Source organism: Corvus hawaiiensis, chromosome 5, assembly GCF_020740725.1.
Source record: "Corvus hawaiiensis isolate bCorHaw1 chromosome 5, bCorHaw1.pri.cur, whole genome shotgun sequence".
Classification (NCBI taxonomy): Eukaryota; Metazoa; Chordata; class Aves; order Passeriformes; family Corvidae; genus Corvus; species Corvus hawaiiensis.
Window position 1 is genome coordinate 26,787,399 of NC_063217.1, and position 16,582 is coordinate 26,803,980.

Sequence of the window (16,582 nt, forward strand, 5' to 3'; positions counted from 1 at the left end):
TCTCATTTAGAGTGACAGAGCTGGGGTCTGACCTGTGGATAGGTTTTCTGTTTGCATAAAACAGAATGATATCCCTCTTTTCACTTCTTTCCTGTACAGTAGGTACCACCTGAAATAAGAAAGAAGTAGGGAATTAATGGTGTTGCTGGACGTGTCTGTATATTAACATTGGTTTTTTGCTAGGATGCCAGTGTTTGTATTCACACTTTAATGAAATAAATAGGCAATGCACAGCTCTCAGAACAGTTTTTCCATGCTGTCTGTGGATTTTAGGCACTGAAGTGCTAGGGTATGCTCATGGAATGCCGTTTTCACAGTGAGAAGTAAAACTTGAAAGCTGAATAGTGTACATAGTTCCAGTTCTTTCCAGATTAAGATTTCAACTTCTGGCATATGGTCAAACACTCTCAGAACTCCAGTGCAAACACTTGAATATGTTCTTAATCAAGACCATGGTAGCATAGGGGTGTTTCCATTTGCTACAGAGGTTCTTTACACCACTGATTTTTGGGTAGGAACAGAACTACGTTTATATCTGTGGTGCAGAGGTGTTACACATGTCCAGACAAAGTTTTATTATTGAAAGCTGCTTTTCAATTAAAAACTCACAAAATGTGTATCTGTTTGTGAGAGGGTGTCCAATACCAAAACAATAAACACAGTTTGAATGAGTTCCTGCTAGCAGCTGTATTTGTTAATCCCCTGACATACAATTCTGATCCATCATAACATAACTAGGCTAGAAAACACATCAAGAAGTCTAGTCCCATTTTTCTCACCAGAAGCAGAATTGTTGCTATTATTCTTTATGAAATTTTTTGTTTCATTTCTTCAGGACCTCCAGTAAAGTCCAATTCACTGCTTTCTCAGGCATTCCATTCTAATATGTCACATCGTCTCTGACAAGTTTTTGTTGATACCTAGCCTGAGTCCATCTTGCCATAATATGGGGCCATTGTGTCTTCTGATAGCCATAGTATGCACAGAAAACAGGCTATTTCCTATCTCTATGCGATTTCCCTTCACTTGAACATGCATTTGACTCCCATCAATGTGCCCTTCTGGAGGCTGTGTAACTCCAGCTTATATTACTGTATCCATGTGACTCATGTTATCTAGAGCTCTGATCATTCTTGCTCCCTCTTCTGGATTCAGTCCAGTAGAATGCTGCTCAAACAAGAAGACAGTGTGGTGGCTTGTTACAGGTTTAATAAATGGTGGATTATTCTTAACTATATAACAAATTCCTTACTTTAGGCAGTGTTTTGGACATGTTTCTTTTTGCTCATGGAACAATAATTTTGTTTCTCTCTCCTTAGCAAAGAGGTTGGAATCCTATCAAGAGATGGATTCAGATGATGAAGATTCAGCTGAATGTCAGTGTGGCTCTTCAACCTGTACATCAAAATGTCAGGGGCACAACTGCAGAGCTGTGTGTGAACCTTTGAACAGAAAGTCTTTGAATCAGTTGTCTGGTAGTTACTCTGCAGTCAAAAGGCAAGATGAAACAGGTGGCATTCCCCACTCAGGACACATGGCTTTCAGCAGTCCCATTGTGAGTAGAAGCTGTTGGATTTGATGCTAAATTTCTGAAGTGACTCATGAGGATATCTCTTTTTACCCTCATTTGATCAGATTGCTTGTCATTTTAAGAAATCCTTTCTCTCTTCCACCAAAATCAGAGGTCTCATGATGGCTTGGTTGCATCCCATTTGCAATTGACATTGGAGATGCCTGTTGTTTCATGTAGTGTATACTTCGGCTCTTGCTGCTCTGCATCCATGATCACTTCAAATGAAATGACCAACTTCATCTTACTAACAGTTTGTTCTTTGTTTTAAGAGGTTTCTAGCATCTTCTTTTGGTTTTAATAGGAAGTATCTAGATGGTCAATATTTATTTGAAGTTATGAGAGGAAAAAACTCTGCTTCTGTACCTGAAGGTGTCTAAATATCTGTTGAAGTGTCTGTGAACTAAGCCTTTAGGTGTTTACCTGTTTGGGCAGGAAGTTTGCCATTTTCAATGGACTAACACAAGGCAGTGAAGATTCCAGAGTGTTCCTCAGTTTCCTGGTATAACCAACTCAGCACAGGAGGGAAGTTGTATGAGCTTCTACACTTCGGTCATCTGTAAATGATTTAACCTCCAGAGACTAAGTTTATAACCTGATGGACAGTTTTGTTCATTTCATAATAGGAAACAGATGTTGTACCAGACACACAGCTGCTGGAGAAGTTCAGTCAAATTTCTTTTCATTCCTGTCATCAATCAGAAGAAGCTAGCAGCAAGTTATCTTTGGAGACGATGTATATCACTGACTTCTTTCTTGCTCTGGCAATCTGTAATACCGTTGTAGTTTCAGGTCCCAATCAGCCACGTCAGAAGGTAAGATCTTGCTTTTGGCTATTTGGCCATATTTGCAAATAACCAATCTCCTTGTGGTTCAATTACAGAAAGAAAAATACAGTTAACTGACATTTTAAAAATTATCCTTTTCACCTCTGCTGGTTTGTCCTATTAGAAAGAAGGGAATTACTGTAAAACATGGAGTGCAATGAGTTAATGAATAAAATAATGCTGATAAATTGGCTTCAATATTTTTGTTTCTCTGACCATTTGTAACTTTTACAAGAGAAATTTTGAGATCAAATTGCAGTTGTAATTTTTTTCCATATTCTAGTTATGGGGGTTTTTTTAGATATGGGTATAACTTCCTATAAGAATACATTAACACTCAGGTTACCTTTACACATAGGTTATTGTTGGCTGAAAAATAAGAATAATCGCTGAAGATTCCCAGAATATTGAAACTGAGAATGCTCTTGCATGTTCCCTGACTATTCAAATAGGATTCGGCAAAAGTATGGAAGATAAAGTCTTACGTGTGTATTAATCTGAAGAAAAATTGCTTTGCAGTATGACATAAAGTTGTCTCACCATGAATTAACAGTGCATTTTCTAGGCTGCCCTGGTTTAGTAGCTGTTTTCAGTGCACAACTAACTTTTTAAAAAAATACTACTTTTTTTTCCAAATCCTTTGGTTTTTTCAGTGTAGGATTTTCATAACCCCATTTTTTGCCAGTTTTGACTGTGTTCCAGGATTATTCCCAAGTTCAGCTTTGATTTCTTTCCCTCATTACCTGGTGATTTCCATTTGTTGACTTTTTTTTGGAAAAAAAAATGGTGGCATGTGCAGAACTAGATTTTGGTGTCTGTCTAGGTAGTAAACCTACAACCATAGCTGGAGACATTCACAAAACATATCCTGTGGGGTATGAAGTACCACCTATGTATAAATAAGCCTGGTATTTTAGTGTGCTTCCAAGCATTCCCAGAAAGTGTAGTAGGCAGCCTAGAGGTCCATATGTGGATGAGGCAGATGAGGTCATAGTCAATAGTTACCTATTCATTAAATGTGATGGAGAAAAATATACAGGTGAGAGTCTTGGTTTTTTGAGAATAATATTTGTGAATAACTTGCCAGCAGGGTACTTCTACCCTCCAGGTCACTAGGAATGAGGTTTCTGAGTTCATGATTAGGGAATGACAGGAAAGAACACAAGGCAACAGATTTCAGTGTTGCCATAGGAAGAGGCAATGAAAGGATGTTCCTAGTCTCTGTTTCCATGATGTTGAATGGAGACACATTGCAGCTTTCTGGAACTGTGGAAGAACTGAACCAGAGTTTGTCCCTACTTTTTGCTTTTCAGTGGCAAAAGAGAACGTGCTTCCTGGTAACTCATTCTTAGCTCCTCGCCAGCAGTGAGAAAGGAATGTCAGCCTTGTATGCCTTACTTTTTAAGCTGTTACCTCCCTAGCTGTTCGGAGTAACAGGAAGCCAATTATTTTATAACTTTGATCACAGGGGAACTGTCTTTTAATTTAAAACACTAAAAACTATTGATCAGGTACTGTATGTTTAGCAGTTCTTGTAGCTAGTTAGTGTGAGGGGATTGGTTTATTCTTCACAAGGATTTTGCTAATTCAGAACAAGGATTAAAGTGTTTAGTTCAATTTGCCACAACTTCTAAAAGTTACAATGTCATACTAACTCTGTTCATTACTGAAAGTTCTGAAAAGAAGTATTGCATGGAGTTATGTATCAAACTTGGAACACATCCCATTTTCAGACCTGAAGTACTTTTAGAGCTTATAGAGTCTGTTTACTGTACTTACATGATTACATGTTTACTTAAGCTGGCCATCTTTAATGCAAGCAGTCAAACCCATGGTAAATTCTAAAATACTACTTTCATTACAAAACATACCTACTTTGTATCCTTCCTTAATATAATAAAATAGGAACAATTTAACATCAATACTTTCTCTAACTATTCTGTTCCAGATGAGACTCTCTTCGCTGGGTAGGATGCCTATTAAATCACTTGAGGAAATCAGGCAAATGTTCCAGAGGTTTTCAGTCTGGAGACTAAGTTCTTCCCCACTTCCAAGTGTAAAGGAGTCATCATCTGAAAGCCCCAATAGTTTTGTGAGAAAACTGTCTATTTTCAGAATGAAACTGGCTTCACCTACTTTGGATGGAGCTGCTCAAAGGGTTTCTGAACCTCGCAATACTGACAGCCCAGAAAATTCTCAAGTGCCTCAAGAACTACATCTAGTGAATGTAGCTGCTGGTGGTGAACCCAACAGTGCTGTGTCCTCTATTGAATTATCTCCCTTACCAAAACTATGTTATGAAGCTGAGAGTCCAGATGAAGCTGCCTTGGTTCATGCTGCTAGGGCTTATAAATGTGTTTTACAGTCTAGGACTCCAGATCAAGTAACTGTGGACTTTGCAGGTCTGGGGTCTTTAACGTTTCAGCTTTTGCATATCCTGCCTTTTGATTCACTGCGGAAAAGGATGTCAGTGGTGGTTCGGCATCCAGTCTCCAACAAAGTGGTGGTGTACACGAAAGGTGCAGACTCAGTCATGATGGATTTGTTGAAAACTGCATCTAAAGGTATCGAAAGAGCTTGTAATTCTTTGCTTGCCCTTGTCATTCTTTAACAATAAAAAGTTTTAAGATTTTGCTATTTTAAGAATTTATATAGACCTTCAAAATTTTCCACTGAATTTAGCCTAAACATGCATGTTTGATTTGCTTTCTCTTCTTTTTGTGTGATAGTACATACTAATAATTCTGAGATTGAAGAGAAGATTAAAGAGAGAACTCAGCAGCACTTGGATGACTATGCCAGAAAAGGACTGCGCACTCTATGTATTGCTAAGAAGGTATTCCTTTTAATACGTATTTTGAAGCATATTTGCAGTCTGTGACCAGCCTCAGTGGCATCACCAATGGAGCAAACATTATGTCTTCTAAACAGATTCTTCTATTGCCACATTTTGTTTATCCTGATGTTCTTTTAGGAGGAATTTGTAAGAAAACCCAGATCAATTCCTGACATCTGTTAGATTGTCATTGTTGTCAGTTTAGGATGCCAAGCATCTTAACATCCTAATTCTAAAATAGGGATTGTCAAATAGCCAGGTTTTTCTTTAGGAGTCATAAGCAGGTCTCCTTGCGTGAATCTTACCCTGGGTGGAATTCCAGACACAGAAAACAAATTAAGTCACACCTGTTTTATTTGGTTTCACATACAGTTTGCAGTGTTACGAGCTGTGGATGCACAAGTGAAGTGATGTTTTGAGATTCTGTTTTAAATTCAAAGCTGCTCAGAAGTAAAATTCCATAGGGATTGATATGAGCAAAGAGCTGTGTAGCTGGACAGCCATCGAGCTGTACCCAGCTGTGCAGTGGTTCCACAGCAGTGTCAGTGCTGCAGGTGAGGAGCAGTAGGGAGAGTGCACTGTGCCCACTGCCCTGCCTGCCTTCTGTCTAAATCTGTCAAGCAGCCCCAGCAACCTGCAGAGTGCCAATGAGTAGCCTGGCAAAGTAATCTAACACTTTGACCATTGTACTAAATTCATGGACATCCTGGAGCGGGTAAGTAATGCACTGCCAGGGGCTGCACTTCTGGGTTCAGGATGTGGATGTGGATCTGGGTTCAGGATGTTCAGCAGAAGTAACTGTGAGGACACTTCTGGTGCACTGTTGAAAAGCCAGTATAGATACATGCTGTATGTTTTCTCTCTCTGTGTAGGTGATGAGTGATGCAGAATATGCAGAGTGGTTAAATCATCGTTTTTTAGCAGAAACCAGCATTGACAATAGGGAGGACCTGCTGCTTGAATCTGCCATGAGGCTTGAGACCGAACTAACTTTGCTTGGTACGTAGAAGATACTGTAACTCCCAGGAAACTGCCTGTGATGTTCATAATTGGAATTTGCTTGCAGAGAGCTGTGCTAATCTCAATATGTATAACACATAGCTTTGTACAGACTGTCACTCCTGAATTTTCATAAATCTCACTGCTAAGTTTGTACTAGTTGTAAAGCACACTGAAGACAGATGGTGCTCTTCTGTTGTTTGTAAAAATCTGCTAGTTTGGGGTTTTTTTTATTGTTATTATTGGGTATTTTTCTGTCTTCACTAGAGTTTTTAAATGTCATTATCACAAGCACATGAAATGATAGTAACAAGTCTGAGGCCTGCCTGTGCAAATATTCAGAGATACCCTATTTCTGGGCATGTTTTCCATCACTGTTGCATTCATGGCACAGCCAGTGTACTTGTGCTGTGTTCTCCTGCAATAACGTGGAGATAAGAAGTTAGGTATGCTTCTGAAGGAGCTATTCCTCTGAAGGTAATTCAGCTGTGCAGAAATGAAACAAAAAATGTTTGGTGTAGGTGTGTGAAAGGTAAACTGCAGGCAGGCTGGGATAATCACTTTAGAGAACTGCCCAGCGAATAACATTTGGAAAACGAAGTGCAAAGATCTAGCTATGGTGGTAAAGGCAGCTCATGCTAGAAGCTAAAGAGAGACAGATCCAATTGTGTAGAAGGGTGCTACTTCCTTCATTTTGTGTCATATCTGCTTAGTGCAAATGCCATAAACCTTGGTACTAAAGGAATTCTGAGATTACTGGCTTCAGTTTCTGGAGAGAAGCCAGAGCAGTGCTGCAAACTGATGCTGTTTTAAGGATATACAGGTACCCTTTGCCACTAAAGCCAACAGAGACAAGTCAAGCTGCTTTGGAGACCTGCTGTCGTGCAGGCTGGTGTGGCAATAAGCAATATGGCTTGGCCCTAACATTAAATGGAAGTGAAAATCAGGAGGTTAAATGGCTTCATACTACCAAGGTGACTGCTTTCCAAGCATGCCATGGTGGCATGTCTGTTTTGGGATGTGGGTACAGATAGAAAACCAACTCGTCCTGTCACTCTTGGAGCATTTTGTTTTTGGAAATACAGCAGCACTAATCCTTCTGCTTGTCTAAATTAAGGTGCCACTGGCATTGAAGATCGCCTGCAGGAGGGTGTTCCAGACACAATACAAGCATTACGGAAAGCTGGAATAAAAATATGGATGTTGACAGGTGACAAGAGAGAGACAGCTGTCAACATTGCCTATGCTTGTAAACTGCTGGAACCGGAGGACAAAATCTTCGCTCTTAAATCACGGAGTAGGGTGAGTAGAAAAGTAGATTTTCTTCTTTGCTGAAAAATCCAGTAAGGCTATTCCACAGGACAATACAGAAAAGCAAATGCTGTTTGGTTGGGAAGCCAAAGAACATTTCTGTATTTTCCTTCCTTGGGGGTAAAATATGAAATCCTTTCTATGTAAGTAAAGTCTGTTTCTTTATATTCAGTCCCTACATTATGATTAATTATTTTAATTGAACAGACTTCTTAATTTCTCTCTGTGTAAGTTAAGGAGTTGACAGGGCTTCAGGTTGGGCCAGGGAAGGTTTAGATTGGATATTAGGAAAAGTTTCTTCACCAAAAGTGTTGTCAATTATTGGAACAGGCTTCCCAGGGAAGTGATTGAGTCACCATCCCTGGATGTGTTCAAAAGATGTGTAGATGTGCTGCTGAGGAACATGGTTTGGTGGCAGACTTGGCAGTGTTAGGTTTATGGTTGGACTGGAGGATCTTAAAAGTCTTTTTCAACCCAAGCAATTGTATGATTCTGGGATTTCCAACAGCTGTGAGTTACAGCATGTAATTAATGTATGAATTATTGTCATGCAAATTCTATTGAATTAAGCTTTAGGTTGCTTTTTGTAATATATTCCTTCAACCCTCATTGTCTTGTATAAATATACAAGGAATTGTCTCCTTGAAGTAGATTGCACACAATTTGAAAAAGTAACCTCTCAATAATTTTATTCTCCCCGCAACCCAGTTGAGTCATGTGATAAAAAGTCATTAAAAATGCTGGTTTGGATGGCAAGTTTAATCCTACTTGATCTCTGTGTCCTGTTGTGAATGCTTAAAACCAGCTGTTTTTCAATTGTTTTTTATCAATTTTGGATTGCTTAAGAGAGAAGTTACTGGTAAAGCCAATGTATGACATGTCTCTTCTCAGAGCAGACATGAAATCTGAGACTCTCTAAAGGATTAGATGATTTTTCTAAGACCTTTCATTTTTATTTTTTCTTCTGCTTAGATGTATCTTAAGAACATATTATACATTATCATTATCTTATACATTATCTTAACATATTATACATGTATCTTAAGAACATATAATACATTTCTTGTATTTGTATATGCCATAAAAGATAGTGTGGCAAGAAGTAACTGTGGGGAAAATAAAGTCAAAAAAGAAAGGATTTTTAGTCCAGTTGTGTTTGAGGAAAGCTTGGAGTTTGATTTGTGCCAACACTTTTCCTTTTATTCTGCTGGGAAATTAGTGTCTTGCTTGACAATGAGAACAAAGCCCCTTTTGCCCCTCTGTGCTCTTCCTCCCTCTAACTGGGCTTAGAAATAAAAACTAGGATTTGATACTGTTGCATTTCAAAGTAAAATGATGAGAAGATTTAAGAAGATGTATTTTCTTCTATGTTCCATGTGCTTTATATATATATATATATCTACCACGAATTTTTTGAGCATCTTATATTGATTCTGATAAGGTAAAACATTCCACAAGGCCAGTTCTTCCGTAATTCATTACAGCTCACCTGTAATGTGAAATGAAGTGCACTTTTGGCTTTGCATGCCAGACAAAAGAAACATAGAGAGCAAAGGTTTTCTGTCAAAGCTGTATTTATATTACAGAATGCTTAATGGTTGCTTTTCCCACTGTCTGTGAAGGTTTTCTGATTGCATAGGTTTTTCTCCCTTTTCCTAGTGCAATACCCAAGCAAATCTGCTTAAGCAAAGTTTATCACAAACACTTTTTTTAACAACAGACTTCATCCTTTGTGATTTTAAAGGGGTATTCAGCCTCATGTCTGAGCCTGTCAAAATAAAAGGACAGCGTTTGATGTTTTTTTTCCATAAATATTTAATGAATTGAAAGGGAAGCCAGAATACAAACAGTATTGCATAAGATGTCTTTCTCTTGTCTTTAATTAGGATGCCTGTGCCTTGGTAATGAGCAAAATTTTAGAGGAGATCCAGAAGAATGCTCCTGTCAAAAAAATAAACAGTGAGAAACTTGGAAATGTCTCTGCAAGTCCCTCCACCCAAGCTCAAGGTTTCAATGCAGGCCTGGTTATTGATGGAAGGAATTTAGAACATGTCCTTCATGACAGCCTACAGAATATTTTCTTGGAACTCACAGAAAGATGTCGGGCTGTAGTCTGTTGCCAAGCCACACCACTGCAGAAGAGTGTCCTGGTCAAACTGGTGCGAAGTAAGCTGAAGGCAATGACGTTAGCTGTAGGTGAGTCCTATGGTTATCCTCCTTTCTCTGAAAAGAAGTAGAAGCCAGTTTCTTCTCATGTGTATTTTGTTAAAGTCTGTCACAAAATTTATTGTATGAGCCAGATAATCCTTTGAATTGTGGTTGTCTCTGACATAAGATGATGTTTGTCTTCTGAAGTAGCAAATTTAGCCCATAAACTTGCGTCAATATAAAGCAATAAGAGCAACATCAGTCATACTGTGTTATATAACGTGCAAAGCAGCAAGTAAGAGCATTTTTCTTTCCATCACAAGCCCCCAAAGTAAGGAGGCAGAGGGGAGATGAGTGGCTGTGATTTAAAGCACCCATATTTTCTGGTGCAGCATGCCAGCTAAATTCTGACAGAAGGAACAGCTATTATCTATTTGGAGAACAATGCTCAGTGTGGTTGGGCCTTCCACTTATTAATCCTGTTTTCCTTAGGGTTTTCCACAGGCTCCAATGTTGGCCATAAAAATGTATTTCTCTGAATTCTCTGCTGTTTGATATTTGTCTTTTCCTGCCACCTCCATAGCAATGTGATAGCCAGAAAAACTAGTTTTGATTTTTCCTCTTTCCTCTGTAGGTGATGGTGCCAATGATGTCAGTATGATCCAGGTGGCTGACACTGGTGTGGGAATAGCAGGCCAAGAAGGCATGCAGGTAGTGTATCCAAAGACAGCTGCAAATGACGTCAGGTTCCATTTTAAATCAGTTCAGAGTGTACTCTGGAGACCCCATAGCTCCACAGTCCATTCCCTTACATGGGCAAGACTTTGCAGCCTGAGTTCACACTCAGGCCGCAGCATTCCTCCAGGAGCAATCAGAAGCTGAATGCTGCAGCTCAAGCTCCAAACAACATAGTCTGCTGCCTATCAGTTAGCTCCATATTACTCATGTCCTGCAGGGAAATGAGCAGCCTAAGTGTCAGTGTCAGTGATTTCTGTGCATTTGTGTGGTAGTAATGATGATAGCCCTATTCCTGCTTGTGCTGTGTTGGACTGAACTCTGGGTGTTAGTTGTAAAGTCTTGTATGGAAGAGGATATCTGAGTGAGGATAACCTGGCAAGCATTATGTATAAAAAATCATAAGGTAAGAATTTCCAGCAGTGGGTAAGTTGCTTGATTGGCAGTATTGGAAGCTTGTCTTTAATGGTTTGGTTATAGCATATCCTTTTCTTTGTGTGTGTTGCAGGCTGTGATGGCAAGTGACTTTGCAATATCTCAGTTTAGACACCTCAGGAAGCTGCTGCTTGTCCATGGTCACTGGTGTTATACCAGACTTACTAACATGGTGCTTTACTATTTCTACAAGAATGTGGTATGTAGCTGTCCCATTCCAGGGAAATCAGAGTATATGTATTTTTGAGCACTGAAGGGTTTAGTGTAGCTTCATTTTCTTTTTTATCTTCCTATTGTGAATGGTTTCAAAAAGCATGCGTCAAACAATTCAGTTTCCCACGTGCCTGCAGAGACCAGAGCAAATGGACTATTTGTTGGACTAAATTTCCCACTCAAAGCCATTGTTTGATTTGGTTAAACAGTGGGTAACAGGCATTACTAGTATGGTGACAGCATGACTATTTAAGCAAGTCGTGTCTGATTTTGAAATGTTTCCACAGATTACTTTAACCATACCTAAGACCTACTGGCTTTTCTCTTGTTTTTAAAGCCTTTGTCAATGGCTAAAATTTCATCATGTCATCTTTGGCTTTTCAGGCCTACGTGAACCTCCTGTTTTGGTACCAGTTTTTCTGCGGGTTTTCAGGCACTTCAATGACTGACTACTGGATCTTGATTCTTTTCAACCTCCTTTTTACATCAGTGCCACCCATCATTTATGGTGTCTTGGACAAAGATGTGTCTGCAGAGATACTCATGGAATTCCCACAGCTGTACAAAATGAGCCAGAAATCTCTGGTAGGTTACAAAGTGCTTTGTCTGAAGCAAATTGAAATGGTCAGCATTTGAGCCATTTCTTTCTTTCTTTCTTTCTTTCATGTTTCACCTCAGGCAAACATTGTTTTAAATTGCTTTCTCTATTAGAAAAGTGTCTAGGCCTGTGCAGTATGTGCACAAATAACAACCTGTTTTTCAAAAGATTTTGTAGGCTCTTTTCAGTCATAGATCCAATCTTATCAGACATTTGGATGATAAAAGAAATTAAGGACTTCAGGTAAAGCAATGTACTAGACATTGTTACCAGCATGTTTTATTTCATTCATTGTGTCAGCTGTCAACATGCTTGCTCAAACTGGGGTTTGTTTGAGCAAGGTAAGGGCACTCTATATAATCTATGCTTTTCCTTTGTCATATAAGGGTCTCAACTGCCAAAGAACCAGAGCAGATTAATTTCAAATAATCCTCAAAGAAGTTCTGTCTCTCAGGGTACTTTTCACCTTACAAGTATGTTCTGAAATTTGCTTTCCCACCTGAAAACGCTGTATATCATACCTGGTCTGTCAGTAAATTCTGTCCAAACATTCAGCACAGAAAACTGGAGGGAGTAGGAGAGTAGGTTCTAAATCAAAATTATATAAACCAATGGGGGTTTTCCTGGTTTCTGCTTTGCTTAGCATGAATTCTAGCATAATTTTAACTTCATACTTTTAAAAATTTAATAATGAAAATAATATTTTTATTACAACAATTGAAGGCAGTGACATACTGAGCCTGAGATAGAATAGATACTAATAGTCTGGAAACATTGACTATATGAGTCACCTAAAACTCAACATTTTCTGTATGATCAGATCCTTACAATATCAGACGGGACCTTAGAAGGCATTTCTTTACTGAAAGGATGGTCATACACTGCAACAGACTTCTTAGAGGTGAGGTCAATGCCCCAAGTCTGTCAGTGTTAAGGAGGCATTTGGACAATGCCCTTAATAACATGCTTGAACTTTTGGTCAGACCTGAAGTGGTCAGGCAGACCAGATAATCTCTTCCAACTGAAATATTTTATTCTGTTCTATTCTACTCTAGTCTAACAAACACTACTGAAAAAAAAGAGCTGCAACATGTTGTGTACTAGTGTTGTCTGATTTATTATAACCTGGCAGAAGTTTAGGTCTGGTCTAGAAGGGAAAGAAGGTTATACAGTGAATGGACAATTTGTTTTGTGTCTTGGTTTGAAAGACAGGTGTCTGCTAAGGAAGGCAGAAGCCTTCCTTGGAATGGCAGATGCAACCCCCTTCCCTCCGAGTTATTATAATTTTGAAATCAAGGGGGCTTTTGGGCAAAGATGTGGGAAATAGGAATAACTTATAATTTACTATTATATATCTGTAATGTGTATAACCAGTCAAACAAACAGCAGTAACTACGGCAGTAACAGCAAACAATCACAAACCCAGTGCCAGCCTTCTCGGCTGTCGGGCCCTTTCCCCTCGGGTGCAGTTCCGCTCGCAGCCGGCAGGGGCGCTGGCGGCTCCCGGTGAGCAGGGCAGGTGCGATGGTTCCCCCGCGGCTGCAGGGGGCGCTCCGGAGCGAGCTCGGGGAGCACGCGGCACTGGTGGCCTGGGATCCCGGGAAGGGATGGAACAAAGGCTTCACAAACCCCTGGGCAGCTGACCCCGGTGTCCGGCCGGACCCTCGGGAACAGCAGGCTGGAACGGCAGGCTGGAACGGCAGGGACGAGCACAAATCCGGGGTGGCAGAGGAGATGTATCCAAACGGAGAACCCCCCCGGGAGGTCTGGGCAGGCAGGATGAGCACGGCTACAACTTAGCGAAGGCTCGAAGCAGCAGCGGGGGCAGGGCGGCCGCAGCCCAGCCTCCAGCGGGGCGGGGAAGGCGGGCTTGGGATCCCGGGGCTGCTCCGGCAGAAAGAAAAACGGCCGAAGAAACAAGCAGCCTCCCTCTCTCCCCCGAACGCCGGAGACCGACTGACCACGCACCCAGGTGAAACAAAATGAGCAGCCAGGTCTTTTGTTCTTCTTAAGCACCTGGCCATTTGTTTCCCTAGCAACAGTATGGGGGAAAAATTCCTTTAACAGAAAAAAACTAGGAGAACTCTTAAAACCCCATCATTTTGCTTGTTTGTGGACTTCTACATTTCTTTTTATATACCCTTATGTATTTTATGTTGCTTGGTTTTCAGTATTTTTGAAAAACAAAGTGCTCTTTTGGTACCATTTTGAACCTCCACAGATTGGCTTGAGCAGGTCTGTGCTTTGTCAGTCATAGAGAATTTTGATTAAGTAAATGTTGCAAGGCCTCTTGGTTTGTTTTGATCTTCAGGATATGTACAATACAGTGATCTGAGCTGAGATCAAGGTTTTGAAGCAACATAATCAGAATTACTGCATTACATAATATATTTTTTTTTCTTTCTCTTTTTATTCCCTTATCTTCTGTTAGTGTTTTTCTCTTTGGTCCATCCCATCATTCCTTGCTCTGTTACTGGAGTTGTTATCATTTGCTTTCTTGCATGGAAGCACAGGGAAATAATCGCTTGGAATTAAATACAGTATAGAAGAAAGAAATGCTTTGAAAGTTGCAATAAGATGCAATATCACAATACTGCACCGTGACATCACAAGTGTACAGCTTTGTGTACACTGTAAAAAGTAGTGGAACAGTAAATGGGATTCATCTTCAGTCGTTCAAAGCACTTTCTTGAAAGGGCTGAATGGCTCTTTGGAAAAACCCATCTCTTCAATCATAGGGAACATCCTAGATGATTGGACTTCTCACCTATGTGTCTCAGTTTAGTGCCTGAAGGAATGGGATATACTGAGGCAGAGCATAGGCAACTATGGTTTCGTAGGTGGTTGATCTGTCATAGCAGTTTGCTGCTACTGAGGGAGGAAGGCTTATTCTCTTCTCCCTTCTTTTCTTCCTGTTCCCTCTTCATCCATAAACAGTCTTCCTTGTGCCGGCTCAGTTATCCCAGGAGCTGATTTAACTCACTAAAACAGCAAGGTGTTATTCCAGCAGAAAAGTGAGGTGATTTCTCACATCTAATGAGTTAAGTTAGGTCACAGAGGAGTCCCATCTGCCCAGAGGAGTCAAACAGCACACATAACAAAAAGGGATGGAGATAGAAGAAAGTGGGACTTGGCATTCAGTGATGGTAAGCTGCAGGGTACTGCCCTGTCCACCAGCCCCCTCTCTTCCTTAGGATTCAGTTAGCTAAGGCTCTGGTACATCCATTCTGACAGGAACAGCAAGATCAGAGTTCCCAGAGCTGGCTGCTGATTTAAATACCAACAGTTAGTTATATGTGTGGAAGGAAATCTTTGTTCTAATAACTGTAACACAAAAGATGCCTTTTTCACTTGCAAACTAACTGGAAGTACTTCCACAGATAATCTTTCCCCAGATCCAAATTAATGCTAATTAAGGATGCAGCAATTTGTTCAATTTGTTTCAATGCCGTTATGTTTTTTTTTACAGGCTTACTTGCCTTCAACTTTCTGGATAACCTTGCTGGATGCTTTTTACCAAAGTCTCGTTTGCTTTTTTGTGCCTTACTTTGTAAGTGCTGGCTACAAAATACATTTATACATTTTGACATACTTAAAAGCTAAGCAAATTAGAGAATAGAATGAAGTATTTGATTTTTACTTCCTTGTATATGAATGTATACTAAGAAGATCGTTATTGGAACAGAGCTGAACTCTGTGTGTGTGCAAATATGTATGGTATTGAAATTATTCATGCCACTTTGTATTAGAGCTAAACGTAAAGAATATTTGACACTGACCACTCTCTTCCTTTGCAGACTTACTGTGGCTCAGACATAGACATCTTTTCTTTTGGAAACCCCATAAACACAGCAGCACTTTTCATAATGCTGTTTCACCTTCTCATTGAGTGCAAGTCTGTGGTGAGTACTTTGTTTCCCAAAGACTATATTTCTAACAGAGTATGTGCATACAGCTTTCAGTAAAATTAAATGGAAGAAAGGTCTTCATATACCAAAAAGAATAAGAATAAAAGGGTCAAACCCTAAATACGGTATTTATGTGACCATGTGAGCTCTCCTAACACACCTGTCATTGGAACCAATAGAAATATGACTAAAATTAACAAAATTTAGCCTGAGAATTATTTGTATATAGTGAAAGGATCCTGCTGTATTGAGGTGGGGTGGTTTGGGGGATGTTGGTTCAGTTCTGCAAATGATAAGATCCACCAGTGATCTGCTGAAACTTCCTTAGTTTGCAAAGTTTGCATCTCAAAGACAACAGTGCAAATTGTTGATTTTTGAATGCCTGGAATTGATGATCTGTTCTGTGGCCAGGATAAACAATTCAGAGGTGTATTTTGATGCCAGAACTGGAAAACCGATGTGCTACAGAAACATTATTTCAGTTTTTAAGTCTGCACAAGCTAAAGCATCTGCATTAGCTTGGATCAATTTAGGACCCTTACAAGGGTAATACTTGGGGTTTTAGCTTAATTTTAAAGGAGATACAATAATGTTTACAGTAGAAGGGCACTTATTAATGGGTTTTGTTTTTTCTTTGACTTTTTAAAAATACTTATTAGCATTGTTTTATAATGGATGAAATGTCAAGTTGTGATTCAGTCTTTCATTGTTCTTTTGAGAGTATGACAGCCATAATTAAAATGTCTTTATTGAGAGTTTGTATAGCATGAGTATATTCACACTCTGAATAGAGAACTTTACTTAAATGTGTTTTGTTTGGCAATTTTTAATGTTGGCAAGCCATTAGACCAGTGATAGTGTTGTTTTCTTAGTAGCTGTTATTTATCTATCTTAGTAGCCATTTAGATGTAAAATTGCAGAAAGCTCCAGTTTAGAAAGGTAACCAACCTTATATATCTCAAGCAAGATATATAAGGGTGGTGTCATGTGAAGACCTCACCT

The 16,582-nt window shown here is 39.6% G+C and overlaps 1 protein-coding gene across 6 annotated transcripts in view; it reads left to right on the forward strand.

The window, feature by feature from the left end:
• The window catches only part of ATP10D (ATPase phospholipid transporting 10D (putative)), a 45,544-nt gene that overhangs the window by 19,991 nt on the left and 8,971 nt on the right, over positions 1 to 16,582 (forward strand). For all 6 annotated transcript variants that reach the window (XR_007203653.1, XM_048303712.1, XM_048303711.1 and 3 more), the window contains 12 exons: positions 1,320 to 1,555; positions 2,197 to 2,385; positions 4,346 to 4,961; positions 5,127 to 5,233; positions 6,106 to 6,232; positions 7,350 to 7,534; positions 9,430 to 9,739; positions 10,326 to 10,402; positions 10,935 to 11,060; positions 11,459 to 11,659; positions 15,142 to 15,222; positions 15,470 to 15,574. Coding sequence is in view for 5 of the 6 variants with exons in the window: in XM_048303712.1 (XP_048159669.1) it covers positions 1,320 to 1,555; positions 2,197 to 2,385; positions 4,346 to 4,961; positions 5,127 to 5,233; positions 6,106 to 6,232; positions 7,350 to 7,534; positions 9,430 to 9,739; positions 10,326 to 10,402; positions 10,935 to 11,060; positions 11,459 to 11,659; positions 15,142 to 15,222; positions 15,470 to 15,574 (2,360 nt within the window). In the remaining variant the exon portion in view is untranslated. The remainder of the gene's footprint in view (positions 1 to 1,319; positions 1,556 to 2,196; positions 2,386 to 4,345; positions 4,962 to 5,126; positions 5,234 to 6,105; positions 6,233 to 7,349; positions 7,535 to 9,429; positions 9,740 to 10,325; positions 10,403 to 10,934; positions 11,061 to 11,458; positions 11,660 to 15,141; positions 15,223 to 15,469; positions 15,575 to 16,582) is intronic.